The following is a 21755-nucleotide window of genomic DNA, read 5'->3' as shown; positions in this document are numbered from 1 at the left end:
GACTGGGGGGGAAGAGACGGTGGAGAAGAAGGACAAGGAGTCAGAGGAAAGTCAAGAAAGAAGGCAGGTGGAGTGGAGCGGACCCGAACAACGAACGACGGCCGAGGCCTGCGCCCACACGGCCTGAGAAGAGGCCGGACCAAGAGCAGCTGGTTAGCTTCCAAGTGAAACAAAAACAGCCCCTTCCCCAGAAATGTCACAGCAGCAGGCCCGGCCCTCCGAGTCCCGGCAGGGCAGGGGAGCGCTCACCTCCTCCGCTGCTCCATCATGGCCTGCTTCTCCCGGCGCTCCTGGAGGGCCCCGGCCCTGCTCTCGGGGGGCCTCCTGGGGGGAAGCGCTGCTCGCTGCGACGGTGCCAGGGCAGGCAGGATGCTCCGGAGGGAGGGCACCTTCCTTCTACCATCATGGCCCCTGCGATGGACACTCCCCCTCGGATAGCACTCGCTAGAACACAAACACGCAGCTCGTACAAGCGGAGCCAACAGGGCAGATGGTGGACACCCACGGAAGCCCGAGACCTGTGCGTTCCCAGCGCCCTGCACCCGGGGCTCCTGCCTGTGGAGGCTACGGGCGGCCCTGAGTCTGAAACACCGATGGGACTGCAGTGCCAGGGACAGGCTGGCCCTAACTCACCGGGGCAAGCACCCAGCCTCGATCTTGAGACACGGGGAGGGAGGAGGGGGGAGGGGGAAGGGGGGGAGGGGGGAGGGAGGATGGGGAGGGAGAGGGCTCTGCATGGCCGGGTGGGTGGGACAGGCCTGGCTGAGGTCACTGCTGCACCACGGTGGACACCTGCACTGTGTGCTTCTAGTACTTCCGTTGACCCTTATCATCGTTCAACGGTACTTTACATTTTTTTTTTTTTAAAGATTTTATTTATTTATTCATGATAGTCACACACAGAGAGAGAGAGAGGCAGAGACATAGGCAGAGGGAGAAGCAGGCTCCATGCAGGGAGCCCGATGTGGGATTCGATCCCGGGTCTCCAGGATCGCGCCCTGGGCCAAAGGCAGGCGCCAAACCGCTGCGCCACCCAGGGATCCCTACATTTTTTTTTTTTTTTTTTTTAATTTCAAGAATTTTCAAGCCTCAGAACAGGTGAAAGAAACTCCTGAACACCTGTCATGCAATAAATGCAAGTTTCCCATCTCCTTTTCAGTGCGGCCTGGCCCTGGCCTCTCAGACTGACTCTTCCAAGGTGTCCCTCCACGAAGCTGGACCCCCTCAGACACGCTGGACACGTGTCCCTGGTGTCCACAGAGCGGCGCCACGAACCAGAGCAACCACGAGGATTCCATGCACCCCAGGAGCCAATTTCTGTCCCCCTGGAATGGCATGGCCCCCCTTGTGAATGTCTGACCTATATTCACCAGGAAATCTCTTCTTTGCACTTATACCCACACACGGGTGTGCACACCACACATGCGTGACACCATACATGCACCTAACACACACACTCGGGGGCTTTCTCTTATGTGATCCCCTCCGGGGGGTCCCCGCTCTGGGTAACAATCCGAAGCCACGCTTAGCACACGTTGCACAGTAAATGCTGGCAAGGGCCCTCCTGACATCTGGAAAGACCTGACATCTGCAAAGTAACATCACAACCTCGGAAGGATCAAGAAAATACACATGGCTTCTAAGTTCTACCTGGAAACATGTCTTGGGTTGGAATGTTCTTTCTCCTTTGCGTTTAATGCTGCCTTGAGATGTGGAGGTAATTCCACTGGTAAGAGCTGGTTTTCAAGCACTACTGCTGGATCGTTCTCAACGATCTCCTGCCTCAACTTCCAAAAGCGCTTGATCTCTTCCTCACTCGGCCAGTCTTCTGGGGAATCGGTGGAATTTCTGAGCTCACTCAGGTCTAGCTTTTCAATGCGTGGGAAAAAGTCTGCCTTTTCTTTTAACATCCCCTCTTGATCCTGAGAGTTAATGATGTCTTTGTCAGGCACACCTTCTTGGGATAAATCCGACAAGGGCTGTGGCAGCAGACTTAGGTTCATCGTTGGAACTGGTGAAATCACTGGTAGGATAAAACGGCATTTTAGTTGACTCTCCTCCAACACCGGCTCCCTAGAATCAAACACACCCAGTGACCAGCACCCCTGGCAGAGAGGGTGGGGGTGGGGGGACAGTCTCCCTCTGCAGAGAGGGCCTGGGGGGGAGGGGACAGTCTTCCTCTGCAGAATGGGCCTGGGGAGGGAGGGGACAGTCTTCCTCTGCAGGGGGGGGGGGGGAGGACAGTCTCCGTCTGCAGAGAGGGCCTGGGGGGGGGGACAGTTTCCCTCTGCAGAGAGGGCCTGGGAGGGGGGACAGTCTCCCTCTGCAGAGAGGGCCTGGGGGGGACCGTCTCCCTCTGCCCTGCGGCCCTCACACTCCATATAAATCTATGCAAATAAAAATACTTTTCTGTTTCCTCCTTATCCTAGATCTTTTAATATCTTTATTTCTGATCAATTTTTAGCCCATATCCCTACTGTTTTTGTTTGGCAATACTTTTGTGGACTTTAAACATTTGTATATCTGGGTAAATTACCTGAAAGAAAATGGGCCAGGAACGTTCTTGCCTTTAGGACTAGGCTCAAATGTCCCCTCGGCAGACTGACCCTGCACGAGCCACCCCACCTCCTGCAGCACCCCCAGGGCAGAATTAGGTCACAGGTCATGCCGACATAGACTCCTTTTTGGCTGTAGGTTCAAACTTGAAATAGAGACACTCTGCACGTTGGCATCCTCCGAGTGATGGCCCTGGATTCTGATCCGCACTTAAGAGATAAAGCTACTATATTCTTTGGGAAACAAGGAAATTCACGACTTGCAGTAACAGGTTGGCAGCAGACAAAACAGATGCTTGGAGCTGATGCTGGCGCTGCCACACGCCCTTGGCCTTCACCTTCACCGTTCCAGCGCGAGCTGGCCTCTTCTACGGGCAGCTGCGTGTCTGTGCCTGGGCGTTTTCTCTGGCACGTGAAGGCCAGCCTGCCGGGCTGGAGAACCGTGTGTCCAGCCCAGGAGAAGCCGTCCATTCCAAGCATGGCTGCTGCTGGAGCACGCATGCCCACTCCCTCGCTGCGCTGCAGTGTGACCGCGGGGCCTGTGTTCAGGTAGCCCTTCACAAATGTCAACGTGCACATGGGGACCTTGTGACACCCAGGTCCTGACCTGGTCCATGTGGTAATTAACACCTGAGAGGCTCAGTGTGACCACTGAGGCCTGGTGGGGCTTCACCTGCTTCACGCAGCACCCAGCAGGCCCACGCTGGCGTCCAGGGCACCCCTGCCTGATTCCTCACCCGTGATGGCTCCCTCCTCCTCCCTATCTCCCTCCACTCAGCCTCCACGCTGCCCCCTGGGGTCACCTCCCCAATCAACCCCTGGCCCTTGACTCCTGACTTAGGAGCTGCTTCTGCAAAACACAAACTAAGACACTTTGCAATTACAACCAACGTTTAAAATTATGCAGCTGGGGTCATTTGTTTGGATTTAGGATAAAGATGATTTAGGCACAGCAGCACTTCCTAACCACTTTCGATGTCCCTTACATTTACTCAGATGGATTTAATTATTTACACACTTTGATAATATCACATAGATAACTATCGTGGCTGTTTCAAATATATGCATTTCCTCAATTCTAGAAATTATATTTTAAGTAGTAAAAATTTAGATATGTTGAAGTAAATTTCCAGACTATTTAATTTTTGTGAGCAATTACAATTCTTTTTTTTTTTTTTTAATTTTTATTTATTTATGATAGTCACAGAGAGAGAGAGAGAGAGAGGCAGAGACATAGGCAGAGGGAGAAGCAGGGTCCGTGCACCGGGAGCCCGACGTGGGATTCGATCCCAGGTCTCCAGGATCGCGCCCTGGGCCAAAGGCAGGCGCTAAACTGCTGCACCATCCAGGGATTCCCTAATTACAATTCTTTTATCTCTACTTTGTCTAAGTGTAGCTATGGTGCTCATTCACGATTAGATTCTATCATGAGCATGTGAGAACACCTGGCTGGCTGGCCCATATGTTGAAAACTTGGGATCAGGGATCCCTGGGTGGCGCAGTGGTTTGGCGCCTGCCTTTGGCCCAGGGCGCGATCCTGGAGACCCGGGATCAAATTCCACATCGGGCTCCCAGTGCATGGAGCCTGCTTTTCCCTCTGCCTGTGTCTCTGCCTCTCTCTCTCTCTCTGTGACTATCATAAATAAATAAATTAAAAAAAATTAAAAAAAAAAAAAAAAGAAAAGAAAACTTGAGATCAAATGTTTAGTGAGCACCCACCAAAAAAGTGCCGAAGCCACTGCTCCTTCCCCAGGAGTAAGGGCCTTCTGCTGTGCTTGCTGTGCCTGAAGGTGGCTTGGTGGTGAGGACAGTTTTATCTGATTTATCCCACAGAGTTTTTACCAAAATCCACCCTAGACAGGCTCTATAATGGGCCCTGAGAATGCAAACCCAAGAACACAGAAACAAGAAAGACAGCTCTGACACGTGGGCACGGACACCAGAACACGGTGTGAGTCCAGCAGAGGACACGTGGGGCCCCTGTGCATTCCTGTGACATCAGTAAGGAGACAGCCTCCCCAGGTCCTGGTTTTAACAAGCACTAACTTCAGTTCTAATGCAGAGTGCTGTAGTAATTGTCCCACAAACCTGGAGAAGTTAAATCCTGGGGCGCAGAGTGCTGGGCGGCATAGGTCTGCAGGAAGGCCAGGATAGCGCCCAGTCCCTTCTGCACAACGAGTGGAGCAGGGAACTCCAGAGGGCAGTGTCTCAGGTTCAGGGCTTTCAGTGTGGTCACGTTCCCTGTGAAGGAGAGGAAGAACCCAGAACTTCACACACTCTTCCATGGAATGAAACAGGGAGAGAATACTATTTTTGCACATTAAAGAAAAAAAAAGACCCTACTGAAAATTTTGTCTGAAAACAGAACAGATGTCTGCAATTTGCTTGGAAAAAAAAAGTCTTCAGGGAAGGCAGATCCCACAGATTAAGACCAGGCTAGTTACAAAAGTAAATAAATAAAAATAAAATGAATAGAAGCAGCACTAACAGCCCTCTGGCAAAAATCAGAATACAAACCTGCTATATTATCTAAAATGCCTATTTGCAATGACAAAAATCCTAAAAGGAACCTGTGACCCATACTCAGGAAACAAGCAGTCACCAGAAACTGTCCTCAAGTCGGCTCAGATGTCGCAGTAAGCAACAAAAACTTCAACAATCACACATATGTTCAAAGGAATGAAGAAAACCATGTTTAAATAATTAAGGAAAAACATAGTAAAATGACTCAATAAGCAGAGAATGTCAACAAAAACAGAAATTATAAGAAAGAACCAAATAGCAGTTCTAGAGTTGAAATTAGAGACCGGGCCGTGCCCGGGGGGCCCCATCGGTGAAGCGTCTGCCTTGAGCTCAGGTCATGATCCCGGGGTCCTGGGATGGGGTCCCATGTCGGGCTCCCTGGCAGCGGGGCGTCTGCTTCTCCCTCTGCCTCTGCCGCTCACTCCGCTCGTGCCCACTTTCTCTGTCTCTCTCTCCCTCTTGCTGTCTCTCAAATAAATAAATGGAATTAAAAAAAATAAAAAAGGAAAGGAAAGAAATTACAAAGACCAGGATGAGAATTCCACCAAAGGGGACCCAAGAGCAGATACAAGATGACAGAAGAGACAAGTGGACTGGAAATAAAAAGTATCTGATCCAACGAAGAGAGAGAAGAACGATGAAATCAGGACCGCGTCAGCGGCCTATGGAACAGCAGCACGTACGCTGACCCGCAGGAAACGCGGCGAGAGCCCCAGAGGACGAGAGGGGTGAGCAGAGCGCTCCGTGAGGACACCACGCAAATGCGCCCCAGCGTGGTGACACACAGCAGTGGGGCATCCAGGACGTTCAACAACCAAGTAAGATAAGCCAAAGGCAATCACGCTCAGAAACATCAAAACCACTGAAAGACAAAGAAACATAAATGATCTTAAAAATAGAGCAAGAAAAAAAAAAAAAAAAAAAAAAAAAAAAAAATAGAGCAAGAGGGGATCCCTGGGTGGCGCAGCGGTTTGGCGCTTGCCTTTGGCCCAGGGCGCGATCCTGGAGACCCGGGATCGAATCCCACGTCGGGCTCCTGGTGCATGGAGCCTGCTTCTCCCTCTGCCTATGTCTCTGCCTCTCTCTCTCTCTCTCTCTCACTGTGTGCCTATCATGAATAAATAAAATTAAAAAAAAATAGAGCAAGAGAAACAAGGGGACAAGGAGAGTGACTTTGGTCAAAGGACAGGGAACAGCATATTCAAATTCAGATTCAGGTGCCCTGAATCTACCAAAACTGTCCTGCAGAAATATAGACGGAACGAAGACATTCCCAGCTGATGCAGGTGGAGGGGCGCACCGCAGCTGGCCTGCAGCAAGTCACAAGCTGAATGAGTCATTTAACGCCCCCTGCCCCCCAACCCGCTGCACCCACCATCGCAGGGCCCGCGGACAACCACTCAACTGAATGAGGAATGAGTTGAGCAGCAGGAGACGGAACCTGCAAACTCAAAGACAAGTTAACAGAAAGTAATACAGACTGGGACAAACCGGGACAAGGAGAAAAGGGGACAGGAAGAGAAGCGCGTACTCGAGGCACATGGGGCAGAAGCAAAACCCCAACGTCCATGTACCTGGAGGAGGAGAGCAGAGCGAGAAAGAAGCCAGGTCTATGGAAATAATGTTGATAGCCAGGGATTTGCCAAATCTGATTAACGTTATCAGTAAACAGATTCCAGAAGCTCCGTCAATACAAATAAAGTCAATACAAAGAAAGCCACCCCCAGGCACATCGCAGACAAACTGCTAAAAATCAAACATGAAGAGAGGAATTTTAAGCAGCCCGACCAAAGAGGTGCATCACTTAAAAATAAAAAAAACATTAAGACTGACAGCTGACTTTTCAACAGAGGCTAGAAGCCAGAAGACAATACAGACGTTTTTTTTTTTTTTTTTCAATAAAGACATTTTTAAAGTAGTGAAAACATCTCTGAAATCTGGGTTCCTGTTACTCAGCCACATATTCTTCAAAAATGATGGAAAAGTAAAGATGCCTTTTTAGAAAATCAAACTTGAAAAATTCATCACCCAACGACTAAATGATAATACTAAAGAGAGATATTCAGACCAAGACCGTCAGTCATCGCAGATGGAAGCGAGGAACTTTGAGAAATGAAGGATAAACACGTAATAAAATATAAATAAATACCGACAGTTTAGCGTCTGCTAGATTTGCAGCAAGATGTAAAAGCAAAATCTATGAAACCACCGCACGAGAGGCAGGGGGTGCTGGCCGAGGCCGTGCAGGGAAGCGTCCGGGGGGCTGCTACCCGGGCAGGCACGGGGTGGGGGGGACAGTCTGGCCCCCAGGGTGCAGCAGCTCCACTCCCGGCCAGGCGCCGGCAGATAACGGTTCGCAGAAAATGGGCCCAGAATGAACCACCCGCGGGCAGACAGAAATGGGAGGCAGGCAGAAGCTAGAGGGCGGATGACACGCCGTGCGGTATCCCTATGGCTTTCGGCCTGCGGGAAGGCCCCGGAGAGCGCCACGCCGCCCCACGCGGCCGTCACGACGTGCAGCGCGGGGGACACACTGCAGGGCCACCCCACAGCACCTCAGCAGTGAAGCCGTGGGCTCCAGGGAGAAGGGGGCCGCAGAGGGAGCCCTCCGGCTCGGGCAACGTTCTGCACACACACCCACGGCACACCCTGACCCTCCCACGCACAGGACAGGCGGCAAACAGCATGGCCACAGCTGGAGCCCACTGCCGGACACAGAGTCTGGAGTCCTAGTCCTCTCAACTGAACTACCTATTTATTAAAAAAAATCAATGCTCTGAAGAAGAATATAACAGAATCTAGAATCTCTACAATGTATCACAAGGTCTAAGATATAATCCAAAAAATTATTTAAAAGATAGGTTTATATCAAATGAAAAAAAAAATGAGAACACAGTAGAAGAGTAAAAACTGTTAAAATATGAAAATTCTAAGACTGGAAACACAGTCGCTGAAAAAAATTACTAGTCAATTTTCACAGCCAATTGGAGATGACAGGAAAGACTCATAAACTTGAAGATGTCGATCTATCTTCCCTGAAGACCAGAAAAATGACTTTTTAAAATATACTTTTTAAAATGTAGGGCGGCCCCGGTGGCGCAGCGGTTTGGCGCCGCCTACAGCCTGGGGTGTGATCCTGGGGGCCCGGGATTGGGTCCCACGTCGGGCTCCCTGCATGGAGCCTGCTTCTCCTCTTTCTCCTCTGAATAAATAAAATATTTTTTTTTTATAAAATCTTTAAAAAAAAAACGCAGAGGTTGTCTGGCTCAGTCAGTGAAGCACCTGATTCTTGATTTTAGCTCAGGTCACGATCCCAGGATCCTGGGATTGAGCCCCGCCTCAGGGTCCCTGCTTGGTAGGAAGTCTGCTGGTCTCCCTCCCTCTCCCTCTGTCCACCACCCCTGCCCCGCGTGCAGACAGACAGACACACACACACAGGCACACACACTCTCTCTCTCTGCCTTAAATAAATCTTAAAAATAAATAAGTAAAAAAGGCAGGGGTTACCTGACTGGATAAAAGAGTGAAGCTAACTGTATCCTTCCTACTAGCAACGACAGGTTGGAAATAAAAGAATGGGAAAACATAGGTCATGCAAAGAGTGAGCAGAAGGAGGTTGGAGAGGCCGCGCTGGCACGCACCGAACGGCCAGAAAGCGTATGACACAGCTCCACGTCGCTGGCCGTCGGAGCGCGCGCACGGGAACCGCAGCGGGGCACCACGACGTACACCAGAGTAACAAAGACAACACGAAAACATTTTAAAAATCCCTAATTTGTATTCAACCAGTAACATAGTATCCAACTACGGAAAGCAAAAGCTGACAGATGTAAAACGAAAGGCAGACAAAGGCACAATCACAGTTGGGAGATTGTCACATACTCCTCCAGGCGCTGACGAAATAAACCGACACCAACGCGAGGACGGAGGTCGTCTGAACGCTGTGACTAAGCCACCCGACCGGACTCGGTACCTGCAACAGCACACCAAGTAGCAACGTGAGAACACACGTTTCCCCAGCGCACAGGGGGGTGTTTACACCAGAGAGAACACATCCCGGGCCAGAGCACACCTGGGCAGGTTTCAGACAAGTTTCACAGCGTACGTGGCATTCAAGGAGAACTCCATAAAAGGAAGAGCATTAGAAGTCTCCCGTTGTCTGTAAGTCAAGCAAAACGTAAAGAGCCCACGGGTCACAGTGAACATCCGAAAATATTCTGAGCTCACTGATGACAAAGATGCTGCATGCTGCGGCTCGCGGGAGCAGCCAAGGCAGCGCCTGGGGGAAGACACGGTCGTGACTGCACAGACTACAAAGGAAAGGTCTAAAACCAGTGACTTGAGCCTCCAACTCCATTGGTTGGAAAAAGAGCAGCAAATCAAACCCAAAGAATCACAGATAGTAAAGCGCAGATCCGATGCACAACCGAGAAGGTCGTCTCCTGCTTCCGCACAGCAGGGAAGACCAAGGAAAATGAGGACGCCGCACCTGTCCGTCCCCGTGGACGGCCCCGGAGCACGGTGCTGAGCCACAGCTGCGAGTCACCCGCAACACACGCCGCTACGACTCAGGCCAAGGTCGAAAGCAGGGCCCTGCCGACACACACTGCAGGGAGAGGGCGGCGGTGAGGCCGTCCACGCGCGCGGGAGGCCGCACCGGTCCTGGGGCCCTGGCCACTGCGCGCGGCGACAGAGCCCTTCGTTTTGATTATTTCTCCGCGTCCGTCCGTCCGTCCGTCCGTCCTACTTTCTGCGTGGAATACAAACTACGGCACTAACAGCGCTCGCGAGCTGCGACCTGAGAGCCCGGGAAGGACGAAGGAGAAGGGATTCTAGATACGAGCCAGCTCGCCCCCTACGACCTGCCTTAGGTTTCCGCTACAGGTTCTGGGCACCGAAAAAGGCAGCATTTTAAAGCCAGCTTTTTATTTTATTTTTTTAAATTTTTAATAAAGAGTTTATTTATTCATGAGAGACACACACAGAGAGAGGCAGAGACACAGGCAGAGGGAGAAGCAGGCTCCATGCAGGGAGCCCGATGCAGGACTCAATCCTGGGATCACACCCTGGGCCAAAGGCAGAGGCTCAGCCGCTGAGCCACCCAGGCCTCCCTAAAGCCAGCTTTTGATAACACTTACCCAGCTCCACAGGTAACATCTTGATAGGATTTCTTTCTAAAAGCAAAGTTTTCAAATGCCTTAAAAACAAAACAAAAATTATATCATTTAAAAAGCAAAAAAGGAAATGACCCTCCCAAAATGACACCATCAAATGTCTTCCTTTGCCTCTTCTTTCAGGAGAGGACTTGAGTGCAGGTGCACACGCTCGCTGCACACGGACGGCACGTGGCCCCCTTCCCCCCACCCTCCCCCACGTCTCAGCAGAGGGCCAGGCCTCAGTGCACTGACCTCCGAGGCCGGGCGACTCTCTGCTGGGGGGGCGGCCTCGCACCTGTGGGGTGCTCAGCAGCACCCTGGTCTCCACCCGCCAGGGCCAGTAGTGCCCCCTCCCAGGTCGGGACAAGCACGAGATCTCAGGGCGTTGCTGAATCTCTGCTGCGGACCACGTGGCCCCACGGCGGGGACAGGTGCTTGGACCACCAATGTCCCGCGACGTCCTCACCTGCACCAGGCTTCCCGAGTGTGCCCTGAGGGCTCCCACACTAAGACGCTCTGTGAACACGTCTCCCCGGGTCCAGATGCTCAGGAGCCTTCTGCTGCACGGCACGCCCACCCCGCTGGGCGGATAACGGGCAGCGAAGGGCTCTGCGCAGCCTCAAGGAAACGTGGTACAAGGGGCGTTTCTCTAAGCCTTTGACTCCAGAGCCCTTCCCTCCGAACACCCAGAACATCTCCCATAAAACCTCGCACAAAACAGACAGATGGAGAGATAGGATGCAGGGCGCCCGCTAAAAACTTACTAATTGGATGATATGGAAAAATGAACATCTCACGTTAAATTCTATCCTGCCCCTTTTACTTTTTATGCTTCTTCCATTTTTCACATTTAATTCTTAAGACTGTCTCATACACTAAGAATACATTTCTTTTTCTCCTTTACTTTTTAGTGAGCACCAGCTGAAATCTGGTATAAGGAGACCCGGGGGCTCACGCTTCCAGCCTAGGGTGGGCGTCCAGGCACAGAGCAGGACCTTCCACCCCTGCCCCCTGTACCTGCATCACCCTGGGCCTCCCCAAGACTTTGGGAGAATTGTTGAATCCGCTGTCCTACTCCACCCCCAGGGACGGTCTCCAGCCAGCACACCCACACCGCAGCCCAGGGCACGCGGGAACTGCTGCCTGCCGGGCGGGGAGGGCCTCGCAAACCCCTGGAGCAAAGCACCCCACTGCCGTCGCCTCTCTCGCTGCCCGGAGCAGCCCCAGGAAGCCACCGGGAGGACCGAGGGGCCGCATGGAGTCCAAGCTGCGTCCCCCGGCTTTAGTTCTCCCGAAGGAAGAGACAGGAGCAGCCGAGCACACCTGCAAATCCCACAAAGGAATCAACGCTGTGGGGAGAGGGAGACCGTCTCAAGCCTCATTTCACCTTGGACGGTGAGAAAATTAAAGTCCAACATCACAACTGACTGGGGTCCCCAAGATTTGAAAGGAAGAAGACGATTTCACAGGCATGGGATCGAGAGTTCCATTATTCCAGTTAAATTAAGTTTGGTTTTTGGATTGGCCACTTCAAAGGAAAACCAATCACTTGAAGATTAGACAATTTTCTTTCTGTTTACTCTCTTGGGTTTTCCCTATTAGTTGAAGTTTTAAAAGAACGGACTTTGTGAACTAAACTTTTCTTGATGTACACGAAGGTGAATCATTTCAACTACTGGTTTTTGGTTTAGTCCCTTTTCGTTGGGTGATACAACAGGCCAGGGTGGGCCGGTGGCCGCTCTCTGGAAGATGCACACACTCTGCGCCCGGGCGGCAGGTGGGCAGGTGCCCTGGACTCCCCAACGGCAGGTCGGGTCCGGCCAGTCAGCGTGACCCCTGCTGGCCTGGGGGGCGGAGGTGGGGGGCGGAGCCCACGGGAAGCAACCACACACCAGAAAGTGGACCCGAGCAATGGTATGTTTGAATACTCTCGTGCACACTGAATAACAAGTTTATGAATGTTGACCCCTTAACACCATCAGCCGCCCCCCGGTAACGTCACAACTTCCCACTGAACGTACAGATCCAGCCGCTGCGTTGGGGCTGCTGCCCGAGGAGGGAGGCGCGGACACATTTTCTGGGTCCCTGCTAGCAGGCTCACACATCCGAGACAGCGAGTAGGGGGAGACCAGTAATACTGCATTGCTTTAATGAGGCTTTTTGGAAAGTTTAAAGCTTTTAATAAACCCATAATTACTTAACATTTCTGATTAATATTCAGCTCTTCGGCAAGTTGATCTAATTTTAATGACATAATGAGCTATAAATCACATGCAAAATTATATCTTAAACAGTATTAAGCAGCTGGCTTTGACTGGCAAAATCGAAGGATTCCAAAACTGGAGGACTGTGGACTTCCTTTATAGGACAGAGCCGAGTTCGGGGAACGGGTTCTATTTATTTACCCTTTGAGTAGCAACCCCCCCCTCTCGGCTGTGCGAGCGCCACAATTTATAGACAGAAAGCACTAAATTATCCTCAACACAAAGGATGGGGGCCTTGGGGAGAACAAAGCCTTCCCAGCCGGGCCTGAACCACAAGCTCAGAACACTCACGAGGCCGTCAAGCTGCAGGGGACACGGTAGGACGCAGGCCCAGGGAAGGCTCGGCCACCTGTCACGCAGCCCTGGTTGGTGCCAAGGACACGGTTCTGTGCGTCCGGTGGCACAACTCACAGCAGGCGATCTGCTCTGCAGACCCCGACGACCCCAGGAGCTCCGGGAAGGCAGCTCCTGGCTCTGACTCCCCCCTGCTGGACACCCCAGCTCATCATCAGAAATTAGCCGCTTCCTTGCGCAGCCTGAGAGGCACAGATGATTCACAGAGATCTTCTCTTACTGCTACATGTGACAGAATACTCTCAAAAATTGCTTTGAAAAACAGTGAGGTGCAGTTGAGACAAGTGAAGGGCCTTATGCAGACCCCCACTCTGCTCTTCACAGCGGCCGCCGTGGCTCTCCGCGGACACCATTACTCACGTGAGAACCGGGGGTCGCCCTTGGACACCTGTCTGCTTCCCACGCCCTGGATCCGGCCTGAACCCGCTGGCTCTCAGGCCCACCTGCAGCTCTGCTCTGTCAGCCTTGCTCAGGCCGCAGCCTCTCGCAGGGTCGTCGTCCCGGCCTCCTGCCACCGCCCTCGCCCCTCCTCACAGTGACCTCGAAGCCAAGTCGAATTCCACCCCTCTCCATTCAAACCCTCCGTGACTCCCAAGTTCTTTCAAAACGAAAGCCAACATTGCCTGCCCACCTCTCCCTCCTGCGTCCTGGCACGCTGGCCTCCTTGCGGCCCCGCATCCGCCAGGCGCACACACACCCGGGGCCTACGTGTATGCTCTCCTCCGCCCAGGAGGCACCGACACTAAAGGCGATCCTACAGTGTCTACGAGGTTTTCACAGGGAGGGTGTGGGAGCTGGAGGCGTTGAGGTCAGGACAGGAGGCCGAGCTCACAGTGAGTGTGCGCAGGTCCCCAGGGAGCGAGGAGGCCAGCTGACGGTGGGCTGCTGACCGGGGCCACGTGAGGAGGAGGGAGAGAGGCAGGGCATTCGTTCCAGAAGCGGGGGTGCTAGGAAATCCCTGGATCAGAGCAGCAGGAACGTGGCAGGATAGCACGCATTGCTTACTCTGGGGTTTCCCGACCCTTCTGGCAGCTTTGCAGGGTACCAGTCAGAGCTGGAACCAGATGTGCATAAACCTCATGGTTGGCCCAGCAAAGGCACGGTGGCTACCAGCATCCTTTGTGCTATTAAATATCCTACGTTATGACTACGGTTACGTGCATTTGGTACATTCATTCACTGCATCGATCAGCTGGCTCTAAAAATAGCATCAAACACTTCTAAGCTGACACCGAAACTCAATCAGGACTTGGAGCTAAGCAGCAGGCACTCGGACATCTTAAAACAGGATGGCTTCTTAAAATCTGAGAATATAAACACGCAACTTACTTGTGAGACCCAATCCCAGAAGGAAGGGCTTTAATCCTATTATGGCGGAGGTCCAGCCAGGTGAGCTTTGGCAGTAGCTGGAAGAAATCTTTAGGAATCTCGCAGAGGGCATTTCTTTGAAGATGCAATTGCTTCCAGGGAAAAGGAAAGAGAACGTCTCGTCAACTAACTACATTTTAAAACACGATACGTCCTAAAGCGCTTCCAGAACCACAGGCTTTTGCCCTCATGCGTAGCAAGTGAGAAGAGAACCCGTGACATCTTGGCCTTGGATAGCTGAAGCCGCAGACGAGGGGCAGAAAGGAAAGCTCCGGGGCTGGAGAGTGACCCCCGGCTGACGGCTCAGCCACCAGCACGCACACACCAGCTTTCTCTACAAACACGCTTTAACACCAAACCGACTCCCCACGTGTGAAATCCCTGTCCCCCTTCCCGGGCCCCGCTGTTCCCGCCCCTTCCCTAGTGCCCGCACAGCAGCCCGAGGTAACTGGCCAGGGGCAGGCGGCACGAGCCAAGTCTGGTCCCAGGGACTCATCCCAAGCAAAGAGGGAAACTGAGACACACGCACTACGCTTCGGCCTCGGCCCCACCCCGCTGCTCCACGCGCCAAGATGCAGGGGGAGGAGAGGGCCACCCCGCGGCGTAAAAAGGTGCGTGTAAGTCCACAGTCACGGTGCGGCACCATCGTGGGTCATTTCTTTCAAGTAGGCTCCATGCCCAGGCGGAGTCCAAGCTGGGGCCTAAGCCGGCAGCTGAGATCACGAGGCCGACGCTCACACGACTAAGTCACACGGGGGCCCCAGTGATGGGTAATTTTAAAAATCTCTCTTAATGCTGCTGTTACATGTTGTACTTGCTTGACTTGTAGGTCGTGTGAGCACGGATCCAACACCACCACCACTGGGGCAGCACAGATGTTAAGAGCACTGGCCGGGGAGCCCGACTTTCTGGGTTCAAACCTACTAGATTTGGGAACCTCATTGGCTGTGTGACTTTGAGCAGGTGCCCAAACCTCTGTGTGCGCCAATGTCCCCACCTGTCACCCGGGCCACGGGACCCACCCGCCCGGTGCACTAAGTGAGCAGCGCCAGGTAGCAGCAGCAGCCAGCCGACTGGGGACCCGGCCGCCCCCACTCCCAGCTCTGCCTCCGATGCCAGCCTCTGAGTCCCCTCACGGGTTGCGGCGGGGGCTTTACAAGCGCATGGAAAATGAAGTGGCCGGTCACCCCGCGGGCAGGGGGCAGTCTCAGGGACACGGTCTGGTGGTTACGTGGGCACAGTGCATGCGCACCTCGGGGTGAGCCCGCTCTGGCTCCAGGCTTCCGGGGCCTGCTCCCCCTCGGGCCAAGCCGTTGTAGCGCTCAGCTCTGAAACCCCAGATCCTCCTCGACGCCAGAAGACGGAATCTAGAAAGGCAGGGGACACGGCACTGCTCTCTGCAAGGGCTCTTCCAGGACACAGCGAGGCGGCCCCTCCTCTTGGGTCTGGCGGGACGACAGCGTTCCCGTGCCCCGCGACGGCACGTCTCTGGAAGTGCGGCTGGGGGCTCCGGAGACTGCTGCCCCGCCTGCACGCGCCCGTCACCCCTGGAAGGCACAGCGCTGAGCGGCCACCTCGCGCCGGGACTGGCCGCCGTGGTAAGAACGCTGGCAGTCACTGTTTTCTGAGAGGCGCGAACAGGTTCGCTGTTTCTTTATTAAGCCTGAAGAACACTTGGAATTTCCTCCTCCTTCCTTGATGCCCAGAGGCCCCAGAAATCCCATGACCCGTGGGAGTTCTGGATCACAGCTGGGAGCGTCTGCCCTGTGCCGGGGCAGCCCTGACGACCCAGGGGTTCACTCGGAGACGTCGGCGCTCAGCGGAGGAGCAGGAGCAGCGCCGCCCTGGCCGCAAACATGTGACCAGCGCAGCGGGCTCTAGCGAGTGCAGCGCCGCTTAACATCTGCGGCTGCAGCTTTGTGCCAGCGCCCAGAATGTCCGCCAGCACCGTAACGGCGCAGTGTGGCCCGGTGCACGGGGCTGTGCACAGCGGGCACTGTGCGTCACGCGGCTTAATTCTCGGAACAGCCCATAAAAATAGTCTCGTGCTCATGTTCCAGGTGAAGACAATGAGGTTCAAGGGAATTAGTGAGTCCTAGGCAGCAGGAGCCCTGCTGGTGAGCACTCTTCCCCGCTCACGTCAACATGGGGCAGACCTCATTCTAGAAATCCCAGGGGATGGGGATCCGTGGGTGGCTGTGCAGTTTAGCACCGCCTTCAGCCCAGAGCGTGACCCCGGGGTCCCGGGATCGAGTCCCACACCCGGCTCCCTGCGGGGAGCCTGCTTCTCCCTCTGCCTGGGTCTCCGCCTCTCTGTCTCTCATGAATAAATAAAATCTTAAAATAAAAAAAAAAAAAGAAAAGAAATCCCGGGGAATGAGACGGTACTTGCAGGATGGCAAGGGTGCGGCGAGGCACTGGGCACATGGGAAAGGCAGCATGTGACATGAGCAAGGCAGGGGTGAGACACAGTTTTTACCTGTTTCAATGCTGCGTGGGGGCTTTTAGAGGGGATGTTTTAAATAGGAGATGACGGTGCTTTTGGCAGTGGTTTCTACCACGGGCTTTTTGGTGCTCAAGACTTTCCCGAGAATAGAGGAGAGACATTGTGGTCTGACTCCACAAGTATTTCCACTGGCTGGGCCCCATAGCGGGATTTCTCATTTTGTGGTGAGCGGCACTGGAGACCCCGACTCAACCCTCTTCTATCTCATTCTAGAACCTGTCTCCTATGTCCGCTCGGCAGAGGCACAAATGCCCTAAGAAATGTCCCACTTACTTTAAGGTTGGGAATTTTAAAGATCTCTCCTAAATGGTGAAGACCACTCTGACTCAAGTCTAAAATCGACGAGGAAGAAAAGATGGGCCCCTTAACACCCTCGTGAACCTCTTTGGAGGGGGACGCGGGCGCGCTCCGAACGTGGCCGGCGCCGCTGTCTGGATCCGCCGCCTCCGGGGGAGCCCGGCTTCCTCCCATGGGTCAGCCAGGACGAAGCAATGCTCCGGGGGCCTGTGCTGTCCTCCTTGGTCTGGAGTCACCTGGAGACAGGGAGGGGAGACACAGCCAGATGCCGCACACATCCTCCCAGGCGGCGCCGGGCAGCTCCGTGGCAGGTGTGCAACCGTGTCACCTGCTTACAAAACCATCATTTTTAATAAACGGTATCATAAATTTGACAAATATTTAAGTTGGAAGGAAGGAAGCACGCTGGAAGCCAAGAAGGTTCTGACTGAATGTTATGCTCCTCACCCTGTACCCGGAGTTCCAAGATTTAACTCCTGGGAAACACAACGATGCAAAATAAGCATGGCTACTCTAGGGATAAAAACAGATCGTTTCAAAGTCTGTAAACCAACATATCCCTTCCGTGACCGGTGAGTGGACGGGCTGAGTTCGCACGGTCGATTCCCGCTGCGGTTGCAGCTCTCGGCACTAGTGTTGGCGGCCCGAATCCCGCCGGCTCTGCCAAGTGGCTCAGAGCGCGGCACCGGGGCAGGGGAGCAGCGAGCTGGGCGCTGGGAAGCATCTGCCCAAGCGGAATCCTGGCTTTCACTTAACACCGTGAGAGCAGTTCAAGACCCGCCGCTCGCCCAGGGCTCTTCCGGGGGGCCCAGGCCTGGGTAACTTCCAAACGTGGATCCAGCAAGAGCCATGCAGCTGGGGTGCTCCTGACCTCACCGCGTCCCCAGCACAACCCACTCGGCCCAGGTGTGGGCACGGGCACTTCCTTCCCCTTCTGGGGCTGAGGACCACCCACAGGTGTGACCCCCGGACACCCGCGGGACACCCGCGGGCCCCTCTCGCTGGGTCCCTTCCTGTGAACCCTGTGAAGGGCAGGAGGGGCGGCAACGTCCCACACCCCTCCCGTCAGGGGGAGAAATCTCAGAACCCAGAGTGGAACAACAGGACCTAAGCTAGTGGAGCTGGCCCCTCGCCGGTGGAGGCTGCGCCTTGTGTCCCCCCACCGCCTTCCTTCTGCTGCCCGCCCAAAGGGGGGCTGCGCCCTCCCAGCCCGCACCCCTGCCCACACCTGCACCCCCCACCCTCCCGCCCCTGCACCCCTGCTCACTCCTGCACCCCTGCCCACACCTGTGCCCCCCACCCTCCCGGCCCTGCACCCCTGCTCACTCCTGCACTCCCACCCTCCGGTCCCGCACCTCACCCTCGCTCACTCCTGTGGCCTGCACCCCCCCCCCCCCGCACCCCGCTCACTCCTGCGCCCCCGGCCCTCCCGGCCCGCACCCCTGCTCACTCCTGCACCCCTGCCCACACCTGTGCCCCCCACCCTCCCGGCCCTGCACCCCTGCTCACTCCTGCACTCCCACCCTCCGGTCCCGCACCTCACCCCCGCTCACTCCTGTGGCCCGCATCCCCCCCCTCACTCCTGCACCCTCGGCCCTCCCTGCCCGCACCCCTGCTCACTCCTGCACCCCTGCCCTCCTGGCCCTGCACTCCTGCTCACTCCTGTGCACCCCCCCTCCCGGCCCCTCACCTCTGCTCACTCCTGCACTCCTGTCCTCCCCTCCCGCACCCCCACTCACCCTTGCACCCCCGCCCTCCCAGCCCTGCATCCCTGCTCACTCCTGCGGCCCTCTGCGCTCCTGGCCCTGCACTCCTGCTCACTCCTGCGCCCCTGCCCTCCGACCCGTGCCCCCGCTCACCCCTGCACCCCCGCCCTCCCGACCCCGCGCCCCTGCTCACTGCTGTACCCCTGCCCTCCCGGTCCCACACCCCCACTCACCCCTGCACCCCCCGCCCTCCCGATCCCCCGCCCCCACTCACCCCTGCACCCCTGCCCTCCCGACCCCGCGCCCCCGCTCACTGCTGTACCCCTGCCCTCTGTCCCACACCCTCACTCTCCCCTGCACCCCCGCCGTCCCGGCCCCGCGCCCCTGCTCACTGCTGCACCCCCGCCCTCCCGACCCCGCGCCCCCCGCTCACTCCTGCGCCCCCCGCGCTCCCGGCCCCGCACCCCGCTCACCCGCGGCGCCCCATTCCGCGAGCACGCCGGCGCACCTCGGACGCAGAGGGGTGCAGCCCAACAATGGCGGCTGCCAGGCCCACGCGGTCGCCATGGAGACGCGCGTACGGGGTCCCGGAGGCGCCAAGCCGGCCGAGCGCACGGAGAGTGAGGAGCGCGTGCGCGCGGAGTCCCAGCCGGGCCCGGGCCAGTCGGTGCCGCCCGCGGGGACACGTGCGTCTTGGTCCCGAGAGACGAGCGTGCGGGGAAGGCGCACTGCGCGGAGGGACCCGATCTCTGGTCCCACGGACACAGCCCCGGGCAGCGTCGTCCCGGAGCCCGCCGGGTGGCCCCTGGGCTCCTCGGCCACAGGCTGCCAGACCCCGGAGCCCAGAGGGCAGCCGCGGGCCCGGGACCGCCGGGAAGGAGGGGGCGCGCACCAGGCCGCCCGGGCTCGGGGAGCGGCCCTCGGGGAGCTGCTGCGGGGATGGGGGCTGCTGCGGCTGCGGGTGTGCAGGGCGAGGGCCCCGGAGCGGCTGCGGGGATGGGGGCTGCTGCAGCTGCGGGTGTGCAGGGCGGGGGCCCCGGGAGCTGCTGCAGGGATGGGGGCTGCTGCGGCTGCGGGTGTGCAGGGCGAGGGCCCCGGAGCGGCTGCGGGGATGGGGGCTGCTGCAGCTGCGGGTGTGCAGGGCGGGGGCCCCGGGGGCTGCTGCGGGGATGGGGGCTGCTGCAGCTGCGTGTGTGCAGGGCGAGGGCCCCGGGAGCTGCTGCAGGGATGGGGGCTGCTGCGGCTGCAGGTGTGCAGGGCGGGGGCCCCGGGGGCTGCTGCGGGGATGGGGGCTGCTGCGGCTGCGGGTGTGCAGGGCGGGGGCCCCGGGGGCTGCTGCGGGGATGGGGGCTGCTGCGGCTGCGGGTGTGCAGGGCGGGGGCCCCGGGGGCTGCTGCGGGGATGGGGGCTGCTGCGGCTGCGGGTGTGCAGGGCGGGGGCCCCGGGGGCTGCTGCGGGGATGGGGGCTGCTGCGGCTGCGGGTGTGCAGGGCGGGGGCCCCGGGGGCTGCTGCGGGGATGGGGGCTGCTGCGGCTGCGGGTGTGCAGGGCGGGGGCCCCGGGGGCTGCTGCGGGGATGGGGGCTGCTGCAGCTGCGGGTGTGCAGGGCGGGGGCCCCGGGGGCTGCTGCGGGGATGGGGGCTGCTGCAGCTGCGTGTGTGCAGGGCGAGGGCCCCGGGAGCTGCTGCGGGGATGGGGGCTGCTGCAGCTGCGTGTGTGCAGGGCGGGGGCCCCGGGGGCTGCTGCGGGGATGGGGGCTGCTGCAGCTGCGGGTGTGCAGGGCGGGGCCCCCGGGAGCTGCTGCGGGGATGGGGGCTGCTGCAGCTGCGGGTGTGCAGGGCGGGGGCCCCGGGGGCTGCTGCGGGGATGGGGGCTGCTGCAGCTGCGGGTGTGCAGGGCGGGGGCCCCGGGGGCTGCTGCGGGGATGGGGGCTGCTGCAGCTGCGGGTGTGCAGGGCGGGGGCCCCGGGGGCTGCTGCGGGGGATGGGGGCTGCTGCAGCTGCGGGTGTGCAGGGCGGGGGCCCCGGGGGCTGCTGCGGGGATGGGGGCTGCTGCAGCTGCGGGTGTGCAGGGTGGCCCGGGGAGCTGCTGGGGGGATGAGGGCTGCTGCGGCTGCGGGTGTGCAGGGCTTCGGCCTGGGGAGCTGCAGGGCAAGGGGGACCTGGAGGCAAGAGGGAGCCTGCAAGGACAGACTGTGTGTGGGGGGGGGGGGGGTGGTCTCCTGCAAACAGGCTGGCTCCACGCTGCGCTGCCCGGGGCTGGAGAGGCTAACAGGCCCGGAGGGAGAGACAAACGTGGAGCAGCTGCACACCTGCCCCCTCACCCGTGAGTGAGCTGCAGCCACGCGGGGGGCTCCACCGTCACCTTCCAGGTGTGAAAACGGTGGCAGCTACTTCACTCGCCCCCACCTCCCCCCACACCACATCTCACCCAAGGTGCCTCTGTGGCCCAGTTAGGAAGCCCTGTAGGGAAGGGAGGTGGGGCGCGGGCAGGCAGCAGTACAGTCCAGCGGGCATCACGGGTGGGCACCGTACCTGGAAGCAGGCTGGCCTGAGAAGTCACTGGGCGGGCTGCCCTGTACCCACTCCTTTACACACATCCTCAGATAAGGTCCACCTTGTGAAAGATCACTCGGGTTCTGCGATGGAGGCGGCACATTCGGTCACCGTGACCACCCCTTCCACGCACAAGAGAGTGAAGCCTTCTCCGAAGGTGAACTTTTCCCCAATGAGCATCTTTCTATTTGGAGGAGGCAGCGGAAAGCTCAGCTGCGGCGCAAAGCTCCCGACAGACCAAAGACTAAAGAAGTAGTTATTTTGCGACCACGCAGAGGGGAGGGTCTAGTAAGCACCCAGACTTGGGGTGGGCTCCCAAAGGCTGGACTCTGGGAAGAGCAAACTGGAACAGCAGCAAACCTTGTGCGGCCTGAAGCTCCGCTTCAGATCTCAGCAGCCCCTGACTGCAAGGTGACCTGGGGGGCTGCGCCCGGCTCCCTGCTGGAAGCAGATGCCAATCCTCTGGCGGGTG

The 21755-nt window shown here is 57.1% G+C and overlaps 2 protein-coding genes across 8 annotated transcripts in view; one reads left to right on the top strand and one right to left on the bottom strand.

Moving 5' to 3' along the window:
* The window catches only part of LRRC27 (leucine rich repeat containing 27), a 35966-nt gene extending 16649 nt beyond the window's left edge, over positions 1–19317 (bottom strand). For 3 of the 7 annotated variants that reach the window (XR_005380794.1, XM_038579174.1, XM_038579176.1), the window contains exons 1-7: positions 19203–19298; positions 17000–17259; positions 14182–14312; positions 10217–10275; positions 4644–4796; positions 1651–2023; positions 250–444 (exon numbers count right to left, since the gene is read on the bottom strand). Coding sequence is in view for 6 of the 7 variants with exons in the window: in XM_038579174.1 (XP_038435102.1) it covers positions 250–444; positions 1651–2023; positions 4644–4796; positions 10217–10275; positions 14182–14312; positions 17000–17197 (1109 nt within the window). In the remaining variant the exon portion in view is untranslated. Of the gene's footprint in view, positions 1–249; positions 445–1650; positions 2024–4643; positions 4797–10216; positions 10276–14181; positions 14313–15472; positions 15588–16999; positions 17260–19202 lie in introns of those variants that run through there. The other 4 variants (XM_038579175.1, XM_038579177.1, XM_038579178.1 and 1 more) reach the window with 4 other exon arrangements.
* LOC119877680 (spidroin-1-like) lies at positions 19295–20828 on the top strand. The gene is made up of 2 exons (XM_038577988.1): positions 19295–20674; positions 20742–20828. The coding sequence occupies exons 1-2, from the start codon at positions 19295–19297 to the stop codon at positions 20826–20828; spliced, it is 1467 nt and encodes a 488-aa protein (XP_038433916.1).
* The last annotated feature ends 927 nt before the right edge of the window (positions 20829–21755 follow it).

The sequence above is a fragment of the Canis lupus genome, chromosome 28, assembly GCF_011100685.1.
Source record: "Canis lupus familiaris isolate Mischka breed German Shepherd chromosome 28, alternate assembly UU_Cfam_GSD_1.0, whole genome shotgun sequence".
Lineage (NCBI taxonomy): Eukaryota > Metazoa > Chordata > Mammalia > Carnivora > Canidae > Canis > Canis lupus.
The sequence above is the reverse complement of the archived record's forward strand: the minus strand, read 5'-3'. Positions and strand labels throughout refer to the sequence as shown.

Excerpts from the sequence above, each read along its gene's own strand:
- LOC119877680 (XM_038577988.1), top strand. The coding sequence starts at position 19,295 with ATGGAGACGCGCGTACGGGGTCCCGGAGGCGCCAAGCCGGCCGAGCGC. Across the intron at positions 20,675-20,741 it reads GGGGGCTGCTGCAGCTGCGG|GGCGGGGGCCCCGGGGGCTG; the intron begins GTGTGCAGGGCG and ends GCGGGTGTGCAG.